General features: G+C 38.0%; 1 protein-coding gene and 1 non-coding gene across 4 annotated transcripts in view; one reads left to right on the top strand and one right to left on the bottom strand.

Annotated features, from left to right (window-relative positions):
• LOC149794941 (slit homolog 2 protein-like) overlaps positions 1-4,922 on the bottom strand; it is a 239,835-nt gene extending 234,913 nt beyond the window's left edge. For all 3 annotated transcript variants that reach the window (XM_089964604.1, XM_089964605.1, XM_089964603.1), the window contains exon 1: positions 4,430-4,922. In XM_089964604.1, the coding sequence (XP_089820730.1) occupies positions 4,430-4,626 (197 nt within the window). In that variant the 5' untranslated portion in view covers positions 4,627-4,922. The remainder of the gene's footprint in view (positions 1-4,429) is intronic.
• A 7,279-nt stretch (positions 4,923-12,201) lies between these two features.
• On the top strand, positions 12,202-12,276 carry Trnap-agg (transfer RNA proline (anticodon AGG)). Its single transcript has one exon. It is a non-coding gene; the product is annotated as a tRNA-Pro (tRNA).
• Positions 12,277-22,685: the final 10,409 nt, after the last annotated feature.

Raw genomic sequence — 22,685 nt, forward strand, 5'->3', positions numbered from 1 at the left:
CTTCAACCCTTACAAGAACTGGTTTCAATTATATCATAATTGCGCAATTCATTTTCAGCTGAATAATTTAAATCCTTTCTTTGAAAAGAAAATTTTATTACATTTGTACTGATTCAAACATCTAAATCCTTGCAGATATAGGCGAATATACATTCTGAAGTATTTGGATACTATGTGAATTCTTAGATTATTTGGAAGGATATATATATATATATATATATATATATATATATATATATATATATATATATATATATATATATCTTCCAAATAATCTAAGAATTCACATAGTATCCAAATACTTCAGAATGTATATTCACCTATATTTGCAAGTTAGCTAGATATGCAATATTACAGCACGTCATAAAATAAAAATTACGCCACGAAAATTTATTTAAAAAAATTGTAAAATACCCGCAACAATTTAAAATCTTCAACGAATGCACGAATTTAATAACGTTATATTATCTGCTGTACTTACTGAAGCAGAGTGCTATTTGCACAGAATCAAAATCTGGTAAATCATTTTCACCTGTATGGTAGTAGTTGATTTGTTTCCTACGTCGCTTTGAATCTTTGAAACGACCATCGCCAAAAACATGATTAATCTTTGAAACCCTATATTCCTAGAAAATCCTCACTTTAATTATATCATTTGTTTGAGGTACCATCCTCATAGTGGTACATCGTTACGCTCGAGCAAATGACACGAAACTCTTAATAGCAAATCGCAAAGACAGGACACACTTTAAATCAGATTTATTACGAGTCGTAACAGTCAACAGATCCGGTTACGCACAGCTGATTAAGCGTAGTAGCCCGATTGATTGCATACAAGTAACTTTAATAATCCCTATATTTTCAGCACTTGTAATGCCATTATGCGGCATTTTTCAAAGCAGTAGAATTCGAGACGTTTTTGCAGGGGTTTTATACATTATTAAAATAATTATTCGTAAATTATAAGTTCAAACAGCGAGATGAATTAGGGCAGTGTTAGCAAATGCAAATAATTCAAGATCAGCAGTTACTAAAACTTTGGATTCCTATTATAACAAATGTATTACTTTTAGTAATTCTATTTCAAACTGGGGGAAAATCAATTTGTTTTTTGGCCTCGGTACATTTTAACACACATAAACGGCTATAGAGAATACTTTCTAATTAATTAATCAATATATCATTTAGCAACTATCTTCTGATTATTTCAATAATAGCCTGCTAATTAAATAAAAGACATTGACAAAGCTGTGACACATATTGCCCTCAGCGTAACTGCAAATACTTTTAATTTCATCAAGCTAGAGGGAATATATATGTCAATGGATTCACATATCTAACTAGAAGGGGATATATGTGTCAATGGATTCACATATCTAACTAGAGGGGATATATGTGTCAATGGATTCACATATCTAACTAGAGGGGATATATGTGTCAATGGATTCGTATATCTCACATACTTTAGTAACGGGCAATCTAAACAAAACCTACTTATTTTAAAAATTATAGTGATGATCGAAAATTTGATTTGATTGTTTAGACTGGTCAACTAAATGTGTCTGACGCAAGGTTTCACAAACAAAATAATAATGAATTATAGTTTTGTATCTAACATTCCATTCCATTCTATAATATTCTCTCTTATTCGCTCCGGTTACAACGTCCGCCTCGGATGCGGGAAGTCGTGGGTTCAATCCCCGGCCGAGTCATACCAAAGACTGATACAAATGGTACTAACAGCTGCATTGCTTGGCGCTCAGCATTAAGGGGTTAGTGTTAGGACTGGTCGGCCTGGTATCAGGATAATGTGACTGGGTGGGACATCATGCTACATGTCTGCGGCATGATGCCCCAGTGCTAGACATCACTATAAACTGCCATATTACAGACATTGTAGCGATATGGCTGTACAATTGTTAAAGCTACGTTAAAAATCCAAATCACACACACACACACACACACTTACTCATAAGTTTGTGCTCAACAAATAGTTTTCCAAGGTTAAAATGATGCCGAAATTAAATTGACGTGGTCTGATTGACATCATTTTTGTTTTGTTTTGTTTTGCAAATGGAGTGATGAATTACCGTCGGAGTGGGAAGAAAACTTACTTTTAAAAAGCGAATATTGATTTCGCTCAGGATTGTATTTGTTTACCTTTTTCTACTTTCTATGTTTTATAAATTCTGGAACAACTAAAAATATTCAATAATTATGATTCTAGCTGAAGTAATTCATTTTATATATATAAAATATCGTTAACATAATTCATAATTGCTGGGACCATATTTACTTCATAACGTTTTTTCCCCATTATTAACTGTTACACTTAGTTCTAAAAGAAACTACAAATGATGAAAACATATACTTTTAGCACAAACCTATTGTCAGTACTAAATTTATGAATTTTTAATATATCTATATTACGCATTCATTTTTTTCGGAATAAACTATAATTAAAATTGAAATAAGTGTGAGAAGTTCAAATCAGTTTGGTTCCTTAGTCGGTAGTGCTGGGCGGTGTCTATTTTACTATCCTGTTTTAATACTGATTAAAGACATGGAAGGGTAATTTTACAAAATCTGGCAGATAAAGATTTCGATTGTGGATATAGATATACAGTATGTACTCGCTCGTAAATCATGATCTGCCATAGCATAATGCGCCTGCAGAACAGAGTCTATCTGTTTGTTCTACTGATTACTTCAAATAAACTGCATAGACCCAGACCTGGGTCTGAGCAGGTTGCAGTTGGAATCGTCTTATAAGCAAGTACAACAGGAAATCGATTTTTCTTGTATGTACGTAAAAATATGTCATTTATAGCGAGTCTCAAGAAAAAGGCAATTTTTTTCTCTCACTTAGGGAGAAAGAATCTGTCGTCCTTACGATATGGTCTTAAATATTTGATCGTAATTTTTTATGAACTTTGCAGGGACAACGAAGTAACAAAATACTATTCGATCGTTGTCTTAGAATATGGATCAAAAATGAAAATAAATAAATAACTAACTTACTGGAATAAGTTAAGACCATATCAAAGTTGTAATGTTATAAATACCCGACACCTACACGAAACTGCAATTTACTTGTCGTAAATTTAATTTTAAGTTTGAAATTTTGCATCGAGCACATGAAACGATTTGTCAGATATCGTTTAGTACGTGTTTGTAACGATGGATTTTTACGGGCAAAGTACACATTAAAAACAAATTAAACTACAAAATCCAACGCCTGTTTTAAATGGAAAGAAAAACTGGAAACCAGTTGGCCAAAGAAACGGAAATGTATATTCATTTATTTAATATTCACGAATGCACCGGAAAAGTCGGTTAGAGTGTAGTAAAACAAAATCAGGGAGATGTTAGAGTGTAGTAAAACAAAATCAGGGAGACGTTAGAGTGTAGTAAACCAAAATCAGGGAGATGTTAGAGTGTAGTAAACCAAAATCAGGGAGAGGACTTAATGGATTATCTAAGGAATTCGTGAGCAGACAGTAATACTTATTAAATAAAGCACGCGAATGACGTCGAATCGTTGTGAAACTGCGTGCTCTAATCAGACTCTGAACGTGCGATGTTTTAAAATTTTTTTGAAATGTACTGTTACTAGCTTCACTGACGCAAAGATGCCACGGTTGTTTTGATATTACTTGCTTATACACCCTTTTTCCGCTGGATGTGAGAGATATTACAAAATACACATTTATTCCGTGTTTTGTGTAGTACTGGTATTTACGTGTAGCCAACCGTCATGAATTTAACATTTGCATCTCACATAGCTGGAGATAGTTAGTCTACTTTCATTTCGCCGGTTAAACATATTACCTCTCTAGTTAAATGTTCGAGATGTTACAAATCTGAAAGACATAACCATCTCTCACACACACTCAACACACACACACGTACGCATGCACACATACATTATCGAAATCCGAACCCTATAATTAATTATACATTTATGAAAGATATTTCAACCAAAATAGTCAAATTTCAATAGATGATGATGATGATGATGATGATGATGAAAAATTCGATACAATTTACAACTACGCCAATTCTTTGGTTATCATAACAGTTGTAATAACCAGTTTTAGTAAGAAAATAGCCCACCCCACCCCCCCTCGTCTCCGTTTGGTGATGGCTTCAGTTGTATCTCCCCAGGCAAACCCAAAATTCAAATGTATTTGAAAAACACGAGGTTCAAATGTTTTCCGACACAATATGTTTGGTGTGTACTTACATCACAAAGTTACTTTGTACCACGCTGAACACATTCACTATAATAGAACAGCTGATAATGAAGGACACATACTTACTGACTTACATTACGTTAGCAGAAAAGAAAGTACAGTCGAAAGACGTTCCCATAAGATTTAGTAAAAATGGTAAAAGCATATGAGAACAGCAGAAGAAGAAAACTTACAATCTTGATGTATCCAGTGGAATTCCAACCGGAACGTAAAAAAGACCACGGTTAGTACAATCCACGGCCTTCTTTTTAGAGCAACTACACTCTCTTGGACACGAAGCACATATAACAAAATTTAAACAGAACAGAAAAAGAACGAGTAATCCAAAGTTCGATCGAAATTTAATCCACAGTCGTTCTTTGGCACCCATAGTGTTTTTAGTACTCTTGTTTTTAAATATAAGATTACAATTTATGCATGCAGTATTTAAAACATATCCTCAAGTATTGCAGTTCACATTTTTATTTTATTTTCCCCTGCTGAATTATTTATGCCATATTTGACACTACCGATATTTATATTTTTGTTGCCACTATTGATTTGTCTTCAGCTAATCCAACTTTCCAAGGAAATAATATAGCGAATACACACACTGTTTTCTCCTCACTTATCAGGTAAATCCGTACTACGAGCCAGTGCAATGCTCGTTTTATACCACACATGCACAATTCGTGGCCTCTCTAATCACATGGAGTTAGTTACCTATAATAGTCGGACTCAACCATTATTTTTTGCAGGGAATGTAAGGTTGTTGTATTGAGCAAATTGAAAATTAGTATTTTCGTTGCTGAACTCTTTAAAAGAAAAAGAAGAAAAGATAAAGAAACAAAATGAAAGAAAGGTTAGGTACACGTGACAGACATATATCATGTTGCATGTATATTTTGTAACGTAATTTCTTCATTGATTTAGCATTCCATGCCTGCTTTTTGTCACAAATGTACTGAAAGTATGTCAAAAGCATTCCTTCGTTAAACCGAACTGATGAATTCATTGATGACATTTACCTATCCTTCTTTTCTTCTTCATTACGTTTGAACTATATATTTACCTGGTTTCATTTCTGTCTTTTATCTTTATTAACTGGTGTTTTGTAAACCTAACGGACAGGCAAGCAAACATAAATAGGAAGCAAAGCGCTTTCTTGAATAGCCGAGCAACATGTAACAGTTATATAGCATACTGCAAATAACAGCTATCTTAGCGTTATTACAGATAATTGTTTTGCGTATAATTGACATAAATTTTAGCAGATATCTGATGAACAATATTTCATTTTTAAAAATATTTATATGCAATCATTTCTTCTTAGAAGAAGAAAACATTAGCCAAAATATCCTTTTGTTAAACAGACGATGATTAATTCTTTAGGTTGAAACAATAACTACTCTCATTTTGTCAGCTTTATTTTATCTTGCCAGTACGATCTGGTCACAATTTACAACTTAAATCCGCTAAAATTTGTATCTTTGCTAAAACGTTTTAATTTGATGTAATTTGTTCTGAGTGTGTTGTTCAGGAGACCTTTTGTGTGTATGTCATCCAGGACAGATGTATCACCTAAATTTTACTCTACATTATTGATACAAATCAAGGAAGCATTCTTGTGTAATTTTAATCAAAGGTGTAATTTTAATCAAAGGTGCAATTTTAATCAAAGGTGTAATTTTAATCAAAGTCTGCCTCTTACCTTTGCTTTGCATCGAGTTTTGGCGAAGCCACGCCACTGCTGATAACACACACACACACATACACACACACACACATAGTCTCGCACACATAAACACATTTACAGCAAAATAAAATAATCCTATACTTTTGATTGGTTAATATTTAAAGAATAATAATAAAAAAATTAACAGTAAAATGTTATCGTAGTTTTATAATCAACATCTAGAGATAATAAAAATAAAATGTACGCAAGTTTCCTTGAACTAAAAATACGTCGTTGGTGGAGGTGTTCTTTTTTGCGATTGAAAAGTGACGCAACTTTCATCTTGACCTGAACTCTTTCTGTGTCCTGGTTTAGATTCATATGAAAGGAATCGTTTGCTAGGTTGCAATACAGGAAAATACAATTCCATTCAAGTGGTTGTTTCCTTAACTGAATTCGTTAAATACACGTACTTCTCATGCACGATAAAAGTTTGGGAAGCAAACGTACGGTGAGCATGCATGCATATATGTACGAATGATAGCACATTCAGCAGAGGTTGTGTTGGGTGGGTGGGTGGGGTTTGGGGTAGAACTACTTAGAACTACTTGTTATTTCTTTTGATTGATTGATTGACTGATTGATTGATTAATTGATTGATTCTTTTTATTCCTTCATTTTCTGAAGATTTTAAGACAAAGAAATGCAATGTAATACATAGAATCACAAAATAGTGGATTTGTTACTTATGAAGTCTTCTGAATTACTTCTAATAGCAGACTAATTAATAAATTAATACCATTACTAAACTAGATATATTGCATTATGTTTTTGCTTTGAAAAATATAACTACAGAAAAAAATGTTTCAACATTTGAAAATAGAACTACACAACAAAAACAGTTAGTATCCTAATCGCTTTGCAGCCCAGTACAAGCATTTCTTTCCTTATATTATGTTTGAGTTCTCCATTGAATCGATTATATAATATCCTTTATCTTACTGAAATACTAGGTAGATAGTCTGGTCATATTTTTCCATGCCTCAAATTCCAGTGAAATACTAGGTAGATAGTCTGGTCATATTTTTCCATGCCTCAAATTCCAGTGAAATACTAGGTAGATAGTCTGGTCATATTTTTCCATGCCTCAAATTCCAGTGAAATACTAGGTAGATAGTCTGGTCATATTTTTCCATGCCTCAAGTTCTAGTGAAATACTAGGTAGATAGTCTGGTCATATTTTTCCATGCCTCAAATTCCAGTCAAATACTAGGTAGATAGTCTGGTCATATTTTTCCACGCCTCAAGTTCCACTGAAATACTAGGTAGATAGTCTGGTCATATTTTTCCATGCCTCAAGTTCCACTGAAATACTAGGTAGATAGTCTGGTCATATTTTTCCATGCCTCAAGTTCCAGTGAAATACTAGGTAGATAGTCTGGTCATATTTTTCCATGCCTCAAGTTCCACTGAAATACTAGGTAGATAGTCTGATCACATTAATCGCGGTAAAGTACTGGAGGCATATACGAGAATAGAATTTCCATATCATTTTTTCTATCGTCTAAGGTTAAAGGACAATTTATCGAGATTTGCAAAATACGGACATTATTTTGCCACATAGGGGACACAGTCCAGACCATGCTTGCATTCCTCCAATACGAATTAATGTTCCAATACTAACTTATGAATATTAAGTTTGGCATTAAATACCCTGAGCCCCATCTCGATTCGTTTTCACAATCGAGATATTATTCTTTGAATAGAATTACCCAAAAAGTTTAACTTAAATATCTCAACTTTTATGGTGTACATTCTTAATAATTTTTTGAAAAGTGTATTTGATACGCTTCATTTCTACATCACAAAGCTTTCTCCATGCTAGCGTTGGGTCCTATTCGTTTTCAGATCCAACAATCAAAGATCAAGGCCACACAGCCGAAATACTTTTTTTTCCTGCTTCCGACATCGTTTTATACACGGTACGTTATAATTTTTGCAGGTGATGGTACAACTAATGGTGCAGGTGATGGTACAACTAATGGTGCAGGTGATGGTACAACTAATTGTGCAGGTGATGGTACAACTAATGTTATTTTTCCAGCGAATGATTCATTATTTTTTACATGATACAAGTTTAGAACAAATACTTTTACAGTTTCCATCTTTTTCTGTTTGTATATTTGTTTTGCTAAAAGAAATATTACACTTTTTTAATTATTTATTATATTTCTTTGTTTCTTCGCTTGCCTCATGGGCTTTTGTTTGTTTGTTTGTTTATATTTATTTATCAGATTTGGAGTGTGTTTTTTATTTGTTCGACTAGCCACTAGTTCATTGTTGTTAATTTTGTTTGCTTTAATATATGCACTTAGGTCTCCGGCAGTAGTTGAATAAAGGGAGACAACTCCAGTCAGCACATTTGGAAGTACAGTGGTTTTAGCTTGTTCTACTCGCGTTATTTCCAAAACCACGAATTTTGTCATTTCATGAACTTACCATTAGTTTTTGTTGGCCAGAAAGTATAATAGATCTAACGCTCAGATAACAATGTAGACAAAGAGGGAGAAATAAACGAGCACACCATTTGGGACACAATGAAATAAAATGAGATTTAGCAGACCAAAATGGGTGCAACCAGTCTCTGTTTGATGCGTTTACCAGCACTTGCCAATAAGCAGCACATGCCAATCTGCCAGCGCCTTTTTCGAAAAGAGGAATTCCAAGCATCAACTTTACGTGGGGCAATTAGACATCTGACAACCAAATGTGAGAGCACCGTCTGACAAGTGCAAATACTATATACTTACGGGCTGACCATTTAACCAGAGTATTCTTTTCTTTCCTTTTTACCTCAAGACAATTTTTCATATAATATAATGGACATAATTAATTTTGTGTAAGTCTAAGAAAACAGGAAGAATTATTTAAGCTATTTCGAGGCTGTAGATTTTTCCAAAGGATCCCTGGCTCCACCAAATACCCACACTACAATCTCAGTCACTGAATGGAATACTCCATTCACATATATGCGTAAGAAGTACATTCTGATTGACCGAACTGCAACCGACTCTCATGTGTAGCTGAGGGATTCTTTTTCTTTCTTGTTTTATTTTTGTTCAGTCAAGCAATGTTTTTTCTTAGGCTTACAAGACAACAAGTTGCTAGTAAGACCTGTGCTGTATCAGACTTATACACTGGTGCCCCCAACAAATAATAAGACCTGTGTTGTATCAGACTTATACACTGGTACCCCCAACAAATAATAAGACCTGTGTTGTACCAGACTTATACACTGGTACCCCCAACAAATAGTAAGACCTGTGCTGTTTCAGACTTATACACTGGTACCCCCAACAAATAGTAAGACCTGTGCTGTATCAGACTTAAACACTGGTACCCCCAACAAATAGTAAGACATGTGTTGTATCAGACTTATACACTGGTACCCCCAACAAATAGTAAGACCTGTGCTGTATCAGACTTAAACACTGGTACCCCCAACAAATAGTAAGACATGTGTTGTATCAGACTTATACACTGGTACCCCCAACAAATAATAAGACCTGTGTTGTATCAGACTTATACACTGGTACCCCCAATAAATAGTAAGACCTGTGCTGTATCAGACTTATACACTGGTACCCCCCAACAAAACCATTGTGCGGACTCCATGGTCTTAGACTAAGTAATTTTTTTTTTTAAATTCATAATATAATTTATTTCCCTTAAATACAAGGTAACAATTTAAAAGGAAATTACAGTAACGTAAATTCAATCCCAGAAAGTCCATACAGTTATATCACAAGACCAGAAATGCAGAGTATCCACAATGAATTCATGTGGTGTTCCGAATCAATTTCACTATTTAATTTACAGATGAGCCAATAGCCTGGAATAGTGTTTATGCGCTAATAGTCGTGATGTATCACAGTTACATCATTCAAAATGTCATTGAATGGATTCACAATAATACCAACATAGTAATTTAGTCCGAAATATTTGAGTACTTTGTAATTCCAGTGAATAATACATAAATTAAATGCTCTCAATTGAACGCAACTTTAATTGATTCTTCTAGACTGATGGTAAAATATGGAATGAGTAAGTTTGAAGTAAACAACATTAATTTTAAAAAAAGCTAAGGCACAATAACAGAACCAGCATGAGGGTAATTTTTTCATTCAATTCGTAAAGCTTGCTTCTAGAACATTCGTAATGGATAGAAGAACCCAGACCTTGACCCCAACATCTGTAAACATGTTTATTTCCATTTAATAACGATCTTAATAAATAATTTTAAAAAATCATTGAGTAATTTTAGCTATTTAAATTTTTTTTCTTCAAAATTATAAGACGTTAGTCAGGTAGACTTTAAACTCAATTACTGACCAAGGTCATCCACACAATATAGATATACATAACATACAATCATGGAGAAAAGCCAACACACAATACAAATTAAATATACATCACGCCATTAAAAATGTTTCTTCTTACGGCACCTATGTTCTCAACTAGAACGTCCTCGTCTATTTCTGTGAGACAAAGATACGGTGGCGCTCTACATACATTACTCATTTCTGTCTTTTTTAAACAGCCCATTACTGGCCGTCATTAGATGAGGGATGGGGAGGCTTGCATTAGACGTTTCTTCTAATGCATAAACAAAGTGATGTTGTTATTTTGTGCTTAACGCCATTTCTCAGCGAAATATAGGAGATACATGGCGGCCGGTATAACTAATAGAGGAAGAACCCTGGAAGCCGCCGGGAAGAACCAGCGACCCACGGGAAGCTACTGGAAAGCCTTCGAACATACCTACATAGGTAGATCCCAAGGCTCGGACTCACGTGCGCAAAGGTGAGATAGCAGTTATAGGTAAAGACGAACGCTTTAAACCACTCGTCCACTCGGGTCCAAATGCTTTAAAGTGAAGTTACTTGCACTTGAAACATGCATAATGGAGAGAATGTTGGCATACCTCTGTGCTACCTCAATGTAATGTGACTAAGTTTCTTTACATCAGGGGTCTCAACCACGCGGCCTGCGGGCCGCATACAGCCCGCCAAGCCGTATCATGTGGTCTGCAGAATGATTGGAGTCACAAGGTGTCATGAGAGATATCAAAGGTGATGAGGCCCTTGGGTCATCGAAAATCCCCTTATACGGCCCCCAGGGTGGTTTGAGTTTGAGACCCCTGCTTTATGTATCGTACTTTTGGAAACTGTACATGATCTAAGAACACAGCTGGCCAAAATTGCCGCTCCCATGTGCTGGAAAAACCAGTCTGAACTAGTCCAGAGAACATAAATTTTAACAGATCACAAAATAGGGGAAACACGTTTTGCCAAATTATGTAATACAAGTTTCTGAAATAGCAATTAATGATTTAAAAATATATCAAACATATCCTAATTTTCGGTTTCTTCGTTTTTTATAATTAACTCTCGAAGTCAAGGAAGTGAAAATAACCAAGCGGAGCGAGCAGTTCTTTTAATAGCTGCACATCTGAAGTGATTCCAAGCTGTACAATCCAAAATTCAAATTATACCCCTCAATCGTACTCCAAAACAAAGAGAATTAAAAATTATTTAGCAACACCTAATTTATATAAAGTCTTTCTTAAATAGCCAGGATAGCCAGAGAGGAAAACCTGGGAAATTCCCTTTCTCTAAATATTAAATCCTGTGCAAATTCGAAACTGTAGAGTCCCACCTTAAAACCAATATGAAATATTTATACAATTGCTTTTCTTTATTTTATCTCACCGTGTATGAGGTTCTAAAAAAAAGCACGGTACATTAACACTGATGTTATGTACGAAAATAAGCTAATCATGTCCATTTTGATCATGCTTACACAAATGTATTGTGACTGTTGTGACTGTTGTGACTTTTGTGACTGTTGTGACTATTGAGCATGATATGACTTTAATTATGAGGAAAAAAAAGTCATCTTTAATATAAAAAAAACTGTTGCGTTGAGCGGTAGAACAATTATAGTGAAAATGTTTCTTTTCATTCATTTGTAACAAATTTAGGGAAAAATTTACGACAAAGCAGATTCGCTTTCTTTCATGTTAGAGGAATTCACAAACGTATTACCCTTTGATCTTTAAAAATAGTTAATTACATTTCATCCTTGGGACGGGATGGGGGAAGCTTGTATGTTCCTACTAATGAGTACTGTTCTGTGGAAGAAATATATGAGAATCAATCAAATGGACTGTTTTGATGCTTAAATGTTTGAGCTATACCACGAAACTTACATCATGCAGTACTAATACGTATCACCGTGGCCTAGTGGTTAGAGCGTCCGCCTAGGACGTGGGAGGTCGTGGGTTCGAACCCCGACCGAGTGATACCAAATACTTACAAAAATGGTTTTAACAGCTGCCTCGCTTGGCGCTCAGCATTAAGAGGTTAGTGTTAGGACTGGTCGGCCTGGTGTCAGGATAATGTGGCTGGGTGGGACATCATACTACATGTCTGCGGCATGATGCCCCAGTGCTAGACATCACTATAAACTGTCACACTGCAGACATCGTGGCGATATGACTGAAAACTGTTAAAGCTACGTTAAAAATCTAAATCACACACACACTAATACGTATCGGATCTTTATGGTGGCGCTTTTCAATTATTATGTACTACTGACAGAGTGACAGTTGTTGTTGTTGCAGGGTTAGTAGTGAATGGGGATGGTATAGGGTCTATGGGACTTATCATTAAAAATACCCTTGGGAACATATAGGGTCTATGTAAATTTAACATGGAGAAAAATCGTGGGAACATATAGGGTCTATGGGAATTAACATGGCCAAAAACCCTGGGACAATATAGGGTCTATGTAAATTTAACATGGCCAAAAAACCCCTGGGACTGTATAGGGTCTATGTAAAATTGAAATAGGGAGGGTCTCTATTTTTTTTATTAAAAAAAATAAAAACTAAAATAAAAAATAAAATAAAAAAAGGGGTAGGCAATTCAAAGGCTATCTCTTTTCGAGAAATATGGGGGCCCTGAAAAGGGCCTTTGGGTTTTCTTCTTCTTCTTCTTCTTCTAATTTCTTCTTTTTCTCCACCAAGTTCTTATTTTATCTCCTACACTCTTCTTCCCTTTCTTTTTTTCTTCTCCTCCTCTTCTTTCTTCTTCTCTTCCTCCTCTTCTTTCTTCCTCTTTTCATTTTCTTCTTCTTTTTCAATTTTTTCGTTCCATTTGCGTATTCTTATTCTTTCCTCTTCATCCTCCTTCTCCTCCTTTATCTCTTTCATGACACCACTAATCTTGTCCTTTGCTTTTCTTAAGTTATTAATTTCCATCTTTACACGATGGGGACTATAGGAATAATGGTCTTCAACGAGTCTTATTAGCATCTGTTCCATTATTCCTAAGTTGTCTAAAACGTCTTGCAAGGTTTGTATTTTGTCCATTTGGTTTGACGCCATCTTCTTTTTATTCTTTGCAGAATGGTTTGAACAACGAACACTGTGGGTTCTTATAGTGAAAGCGCGGACGTGAAGGAAAACATCCCCCTAATAACATAAAATTGATCTTACCTAGATCATGACCTAACATCGCGCGTACGTGAAGGAAAACATCCCCCTACTTTCTCATTTCATATAACCACAACTATACTCTCTACATACGCTAAGAATCAATAAATAAACCCATAATCTACTATTCACACAAACTTACTTCACCATTTACAAACACAAACTAACTTCAACATTTACAAACACAAACACACACACAATCACATACACTTTCACTATTAAAAAAGAGTTAGTGTTTATTTTCACACTACTCTACCTACACACATTGGCAAATCGATCGTTATTTCTTTTCTAGAGTATTGGGTAGCCCTGAAAAGGGCTGTTGGTTTTTTTTAAACTCCAGATGCACCTATCTAATGGTTGCACCTTCCTGGCCTTGCGCCACACACGCATCTTCTTCCCCAGTCTTCTTTCACCTTTCTTCTGGGGAGCGCAGAGGGAGGATGATTCGCTTCAACACCCCAATCCTCTGTCTCGGGAATATTGAACGACATGCTCTCTTCTCTTTTCTTTTCCTCTTCTTCCCTCTCTCTTCTCTCCTCCTCTTCTTTCTTCATTCTTGCTTCTTCTACGATAGCCTCCGCTGATAGTTCGTTTACTATGCGCCTGGCATATTCCAGGTGCATCTGGAGTTCTAACAGTTTCACTATTCTGCTATTCATTCTTGTGTTGATCAATCAACAAGGGTAGCTGGACTGCCGAGCGAGTTTCAATTTATACTGAAAGCGCGGACGTGATGGAAAACATCCCCCTAAAAACATAAAATTCATCTTACCTAGATCATGACCAAAAAAAACCAACAACAACGCGCGGACCTAAAAGAAACACTCACTCACTTTTTATGCTACCCATCACTATTTTAAAATTTTTTATAAATCACTTCAATAGACTATTTACATACGCAAAGCAATCCAATTTAACCCCAAATATACACCTCAAACACCAAAAAAGACATTATTTTAATCTACTATCCATACCAACTTACTTAATCACTTACAAACACAAACACACAAACACATACCCTGACATTTTTTTTAAAAAAGAGTTAGTGTTTATTTTCACACTACTCTACCTACACACATTGGCAAATGGATCGTTATTTCTTTTCTAGAGTATTGGGTAGCCCTGAAAAGGGCTGTTTTTTTGTTTTGCTATGGCATTCTTTTTTAGTTTCTAAGAATGCGATGTCCTCTGAGGATAGACTTTCTGGCGATAGGTCTGCTTCTTCGGAAAGAGAAGAAGAACTCTTTGGTGTCGATACGACAATCGACAAAGCCTCTGTCAGCTTCAGGTTGCTGCTGTTGTTGCTGCTGTTGCTGCTGTTGCTGCTGTCTCTGAAGTCTGTACTTCTCTGTCCATTCTTCTTTCTCCCTGTTCATTTCTTCTCTGAAGAGCTCTTCTATCAGGTCTTCAGTGATTTTTAACATTCTCACATTCTCTATTTCTTCTGGCTTCGGTATCAGACTGTGTCTGACCCTATGCAAATTCACGTAGGCTTCGTTGAGCTTAGCTAGTTTGGAGCACATCTTCGTAGGAGGATGAGTCGACAATGGATGGTTAGACTGGGAACAAACCGGTTCTTAAAGTCAAAGCGCGGTTTTTCGAGCCGCAACGTTCATGAGAGGGGTAGTAAGAAATGAAATAGCATCAATCCAACATTCTTATAGCTAAACAAAAGACAAAAGCATCTTTTCAAAACACAACATTTTTTATTCAAAAATCACTTAACACTAAACAACAACTCTAACATTTTTTAACAATAATCCAACACTATAACATCAAACAATTTTTTCAAATCACAAACATTTTTTTCTCATTTTACAACCTACTTTAAACAGGGCTGACAACGTTGTGAATGAAATTGTGATTTCCACTGTTGGAAATCATTAGGCCATTGATGGACACTACGTTTCCTAGCTTGAGACAAAAGATAAGCATAATGGTCACAAAACCATCGATCTACTTTCACATCGTTTCTAGCAGAAGAACGAGGATCGAAATGAGTCACTAAATGTTCTAAGGAATAGCCCAGGCAGCGATGATGCAGAAAATACACACAGTACTGTCCACACACCAAGGAATCTGTGCCTTGTAATTTCACATTATTGAATCGGGTGGTTTGAGCATTTCTTCTCATAAAGTCGATGATATCGTCTTCCAAAGGGGGCAATCCGTACGAATCGAAATATTCCACACATCCTTCTTGAGGAAAGTAGACGGCTACCCAGTGGGTTCCTGGGAGATGACTGTCGTCCGTGTTGATCACGTAAGCTTGATGGTCTTTAGGTTTGCGATAAGGGAGTTCATCTTTAGCACAGACGACAGGATTCCAAGAAGCCGTATACGAACTGTGGTTCAAAAGGTAATAAAGTTCCCAGGTATCCATTGTTTTGTGTTTTCTTCTTCACAGGTAATAATAAGTCGTCAATTCGATCCTGACTTTTTGCTTGAAAATGTCTGACGAATAAACGGTTATTCGTTCTGTTTCCTCACTCTGATTCAGGAGAGCTTCGATACGATGGATCTCTTGAGTGGTTAATGGTGGACAAGAATGTTCACGCAAGTCTTTATACCACTGGTGCAACACGTCTTTGTTCGAGATGAGACTCCAAGCTTCGTCCAGATACTCGTCCAATTTTTCTTCTTGACTTAACATTAGGCATTTATCGTGTTGAATTTGACTGGGATGATCGTTTTGACATCCATAGCAATTTTTCTTCATCAATTCCGTCATTTTATCGACCAAGTGTTTGGCAAAACAGGAGACTAAATGGGCTTCTTGTTCTGGCCATCTCGACTTCATTATGATCACTTCTTCTTCTTCCACAGTCTCCTCACATTTCATGTCCAAAGTTTCTCCACTAGGTAAAGAGGGATAACAGTCTTCCATGACTTCTAGTAATCTAGAATGACTTCTCTCAAACTGTTGATTTCTATGGTATTGTCAAATTCTGCATACAGGATGACGTTCACTGTGTGATCTGGAGGTGGATTTGCAAACTGAAGTTCCACACGAATCTGGCCTGATTTTATAGGGTGGAAATGTCCCTCGTCGCTGCCTTGGTCTGGAGTGAAATCAAAACCCCACAAAGCATAGCCTCCTGCATAATCGTCGTACGAAATACCGTGACTGGTGTTGGTTCCTAACTGTCCCGTGGCTTCGTACAGGGACAAGTACGATCTCAAATAATTCTTTGCGACACCAAAGTTGGGCTCAAAGGGTCGGGTACACAAGGTCTTGCCGTCGCGACTGACTTCGATCTTGGACACATTGTAATGTTGAAACTCAAAAGGATTTTGATCGTGGGTTCCGTTGAAGGCTGAATTCCTGACGATACCAACAATCAAACGTTTGGGTAACTGTCCTTGGAACAGATGATCTTCGATCATAGATCGCTGTCCAGCAGGAATGGTGAACGTTTTCACTTCTACGCGTCGTATCGGATACTTGGCAGTCGTTCTGCTCAACGTCTGACTGACGTCGTTTCCCACTTTAGGTAACACTTCCACACGACGCACGTAAAGTCGGGCTTCTTGAATGATAGTTTTGTATTCGTTGGCATGGGCCATCAAATGGAAAGTGGCACTGCTACGATTCAGTCTCAGACGGATATCCACCCCGTTGAGCAAATACTTTTCTTGTAACCACATGTCCAAATGCAAACGATCCATCAGTTCTAAACTTCGCCCTTGCAGAATTTTCTTACGACGGTCGTTAAACCTCACATTGTGAGGATTGTCATCTTCTGTCAGGACTGTGTCGCTAAACGTGCCTACACCTGCTGTGTCAGGTTTCCATACCACGCAAGCATCCAGATGAGTATTCTTGGCTTCTTTTCCGTACGTCAAGAGATTTTCCAAGTAGGCACGATATGGGTAAGTATCCATGCTGCTGCTGACCAGTTTGTTATTCAAGTACAAGTCCACTTCGCTAAATAAGGAATGCATGAAATTGTTGACAGGAGCTACTCTAGCATCGCCTCCTGGATTGGTGTTGTCCGTTTTGATCACTTTCACTTTCAAATACAGGTAACTGCTATTCAGATCGATGTAATCTTCGGGTTGTCCTTTGATTTCAAACTCGATGGGAGCTGATTCCGTCAAAGAGGAGACGGGATGAAATTCCACCCACTGGGATTCTTGCATGGTCATCATGGTGGGGGGCATGGCAAACAGGTCCAGTTCCGTCTTGGAACAAGCGCAAGACTCTCGGTGCATCATTTTTTTCTCTTTCTCAATAATCGAAAACGTCTAAGTCTCGAACGGTTCTTCTTTTCTTAGCCTTTCTCGCTTGAAGTCCGGTGAAAGGGTGTTTTCTTCGTCGTCTCTTTCTGCCTTGTCCTTGCTGAATGCCTGACTCGGTAGCGTGCAGGGCATTTATAGGTGTGTCTCGTCGGCCCAAAATGTCTTTACCCGTTTGCAGCAAGACATTTTTGCCTGCCCTCATGAAGGCTTCTTTAGGGTTTTGTTTGTCGATGATGACATTTTGGAGAAATTCTTTGCCTTGCGTCAGTGCCGCATCTTTCAAGGCGTGCAATCCGCGTGTCACCATCGGTTTCAACACCGGAGCCACCGAACGAAAGGCCGATTTCAGCATGTCTCCTAAACCGTGTCCTCGTTGTCGAGCAACCCCTCGGTACACTGGATACATGACTTACTTACGAATCGTGAGAGAACCGTTTTCGAAAATGGAGTTTCACCGTGACTTTTCCTTTGGTGAATGGAATATTTTGTCCCAAATCTCCTTTTATAGTAATGTTGACCGTGTCCAAATACGACTTGCTGACAGGCAAATAGTGAGGATGGACAAATTCGCGGTGGACGTGATAAGTGTTTCCACCTTCCTCATCAGCGTTCGTGGCAGAATCCACTTTGAAAGGAATGACACGCAGTAACGGTACAGAGGTGTGTCCCACCACGTTATACTCCACCACATCGGAGTACACAAACATCAAATTCAGTCCTTGGTTCAGTTCTACCGGGGCACGAAATAACTTGCTAAGGGACTCGTTGTCGTAAACGATGGGTGATTCGTTTTTCTTCATCATGGCCATTCTCATGTTCATGTCTTCGCCCAACATGTCAAACAATTCAGGACAAAATAAAATGGACAGGATTTTACTCCCGTCAAATTTCATCAAGAAGCGACGAGCTGTTTTGTGGTATTCCATGGTGAAACTTTTTTTGACACTTTCCAAAGCTTTCAGAAACACGACATTAAACCTGGAGGTAATGGTGCTCACCAAATGTTGACCACTAAAATAATACCCTGGGGGAATGAACAAGTGATAGGTGGTGTACTTTTGATTTTTTGTGCCAGGGGTTTTCTTGTCATATTTGCCATAGGTATCCAAGTACTGTTGCAATTGTTCGTCATGAACTTCCACATCAAAAACATTTTGATTGGGAAGGACATTGAGGACTTGGGTCGGGTGAATCATTTCCACTAAAGCCACTTCCCAATGGGCTTCGTGATCTAAGGGGATGGTCTGAGGTAATTTGGCCGTGTAACAGCACAACGTGTTGTGGGGAAACACCTCCATGGAACTGTCACTGGGTAAGGTTAAGTAAAATTGGTTTTGGTGACTCATAATTCCAGAGTTCTGTGGCTGTCCGAGGGGTTATTAATGGACGTCAGAGGCGTCTCTCCGCCCAAAATGGGGTTCTGATTGTGGTTGGAGTGGTGACTGGCACTGGCACTGGACACAACGTTCCCGTTCGAGGAGAATTTCAGGGAGGGATTGGGAAGCAGGTAACCGATGCAACTGCTCAATAAAATGGTCCACAATTGTTTGTCTCCTTGTTGCAAACTCAAATTGGCAATGGCTGCCCCGATGACACAATACACTACGAAGATTTGGCAGAAAAAGACGATTTGCGTTTTAGGCACACGTTCTCCACACCACACCCACAAGGGTTGTTTTTGTAAATCTTGCACAGAAGAACTGGGTGAAGAAGGACTGGTCGACGTAGCTGCGTCTGCTGTGTGAAAGGGCATGATGGTCACTTCTTCTTTTTATAGTCGATGACTTGCGAAGCGTCGATCCAAGAATCGAAACTGGGTGGATATCCTTTCCAACGTACTTTGACTTCTTTGACACGTCGTTTGCCCACTTTACGGGTTCTGCGTTCGAGAATGCTTTCGATGTCGTACACGTCGTCTTCTTTTTTGGTGACACGTTGTAACTCGGGCAAATAAAACGTTCCTTTGAGCACTTCTCCGTTCATGTCTTCCAATTTATAGACGGCAGGATGACGGCCATACACTCGTCCAGTGACGCGAAACAATTCGGTCGTCCAGTTAGGTAAGTAACCTTTGTCGAAAGTGCGTTTGGTTTTGCCAATGCGCACCCAATCTCCTACGGCAGTAGTGAAGGGGGACACTTTACGGACAATGGGAATTAGCATTAAAAACACCCTTGGGACACTTTACGGACAATGGAAATTTAACATGGAGAAAAATCGTGGGACACTTTACGGACAAGGGGAATTAACATGGGAATAAATCGTGGGACACTTTACGTACAAGGGAATTTAACATGGGAATAAATCGTGGGATACTATACGTACAAGGGAAATTTAACATGGGATTTTTTTTTTTAAAAAAAAAGTTTTTTTAAAATTTAAATTTAAATTTAAATTTAAAAAAGGGGTAGGCAATTCAAAAGACTATCTCTTTTCGAGAAATATGGCTGGCCCTGAAAAGGGCCTTTGGGTTTTATGTTAATGTATTCATTAACATAAATGGCACCGCATTGGTCTTCTTCTTGTCCTTAGGCTGCGTCTTACTGTTGGTCCGTACATCAGCACTCTTTTCAGGCATCCTTGTCTTTCGACGTAGATCCTACGTATCCACAGGCTGGTGTTGGTCCTGTGGACAACGGTCCACTTCGATCGGACATACATGAGCAAGTCTGTCCGAAACATCATGGAAGACACAAGGGTGGATGACTCAACTGTAGTCCACATCTTGAAGCGACGAGAACAGGTGAATCAATGCACTGAACGGCGCTTATTTATAGGCGGAGGAAGGATTGAAACGGATTGAGTTCATTTACCAATCCGAACACGCGTTACAGAATTCAGTCAGCTCGCATCCAATCCGAAGAGAGCAGTCTGTGACGTCACGTAGTCAATATAGATTCGCTAGCGCTTGTGTGCAGTCAGTCTATGCGACAGTGATTCAACATGACGGAAACTCAGAAAACGGTCCATTGGGGTGCACCAGCAGGGGAGACTGCCCAAGGGAACTCGGACTTACTTTCAGAAGAGGTGAATTGGGATTTTGTGGATTTTCTCTCCTCGCAAGAATTTGTTCCGGAACCTTCGTTACTTTCTTCATTACCGCAAGTGGAGAATTTTAGACAGAGACAGAAAGAAGAATTGGAGAAATTTATACAACGACAAAAGGAAGCGGAACAGGCTTTTCTCCTACAGCAACAGCAACAAGAAGAAGAAGAGGTAAGAAAAAAACAACAGCAAGAAGAAGTAGCAGCAAAGAAACAAGAGGGTGAAAATCAAACGGTCACGGTACTGTTGGACATTTTAGCGGAGTTAAGAAGTCTGAAACAAATGTATCAGACTTCTTTATCACGACCGAAGAGAATACGACCTTCCCGAGCCAAACATGTCAACCCTGTGACTAAGCCTACCGTACCACCCTTAGTGATTTCAACCCAATCATCATCATCATCAACATTACGCAGTCCAGAAGTAGGCCTTGGCCGTGGCAAAGGCTTAAGGCAGTTAAAATTGATTGCTTAAACTCACCCCTACACCATGAAGAAAAAAGGCCCTTTTCAGGGCCACCCACATTTCTCGAAAAGAAATACAATTTCAATTTGCCAATAACTCAAAAAAACTCACCCATGTTACCCTTATAGTACGTGTCTGTGTATGAGTGCGTGAGTGTAGCTTCTTATTTTAAAATCACAACTCAAAGACACTTACCTTATATCATTCATTTATTCTTTTCTCCATTTTTTACAATCCAATTCACAATTTATAACACAACACTTTAATAATAAGTTCATTAATTTCTTCTTTTCTCCTTGTTTAGTCTCTCTGTTTTTTGAATTTCTTCACCGTCACACTCTTTTCCTCTTCTTCCTCCTCGCTTTCTTCCCTTCTTCTTTTTTTCTCCTGTTTCTTTTTCTTCACCTGTCTTCTTTCTTCCTCAGAAGAATCCCTCTCTTCCTCTGAAGAATCCCTCTCTTCTTCTGAAGAATTCCTCTTTTCTTCTGACTCCTCTTGTTTCTTTTTTGGGCAATCTGGAGACCAATGTCCTTTTTCTTGACAATAATAACAGGTATCTTCACTTTTGTCTCTTTTAGTCCCTGTTTTTTTTCTTTTTTGACGGTCTGGACACTCTGAAGACCAATGCCCTTTCTTCTGACAGATATAGCAAGTATCTTGACTTTTATCTCTAAAGGAAGGAGAGTAGTTCGTAGGCTGGTCTGAAGAGAATTTTCTAATGACCCCTCGCAAAGCTCTGACGAAACGTTCCATCTGGTCAGTCTCTTCCATCGTTGTGCTCGGCTTGAGAGTGAAATGAATAGTGAAAGGACAAGACACACACCCTTTTATATACGCTGGTCTGCCAGGACTATAAAGTAGTTTATGGTGTTTGAACTTGAGTCATTTGACTTTTTGCTTTCAAGATGAAACGATCCCATTCATTCGAGAAGAAAGAAGAAGAAAGTAAGAGGCAGAAACGTGATCTATCGCCTCGTACCAGGGCTGAAATCTTGGCACAAATTCATGCCAGTGATTTTGAAGAGGACATGAGTGAACCAGAATCCAAACCCTCTAAACCAAGTTCACCACCCTTTGTCAACCCTGAAAAGTACTATTCCATTCGAGAGACGGAAAAGCGCTCCTCTAGAAAATTTAGAACCACGGCTTACAAATACACGGTGAAGTTTAAAGATTTCAAGTCCGAAGTACCGTTAGAGAAAGCAGAAGTGTTCATCACCGAGGTGTGGGATTCTTTGCTCACTGCACTCAAGCGACAATGTCAACCCAAAGAAGACGATCGTTTGAGACTTTCCATACAACACGACGGTTTGAAATCCCCTGTTTGGATCGAGTTTAGCACCCCTGCAGAATTAACTGCTTCCAAAGTCATGGACAAGATTCAACACGTACAACAATCTAATGATCAGTTTGACATCACCGATGGTAAAGCCACACTGGACATGACCCACGTCTCTCCTCC

The sequence above is a fragment of the Sinohyriopsis cumingii genome, chromosome 7, assembly GCF_028554795.1.
Source record: "Sinohyriopsis cumingii isolate HCF-2022 chromosome 7, ASM2855479v2, whole genome shotgun sequence".
NCBI classification, from domain to species: Eukaryota; Metazoa; Mollusca; class Bivalvia; order Unionida; family Unionidae; genus Sinohyriopsis; species Sinohyriopsis cumingii.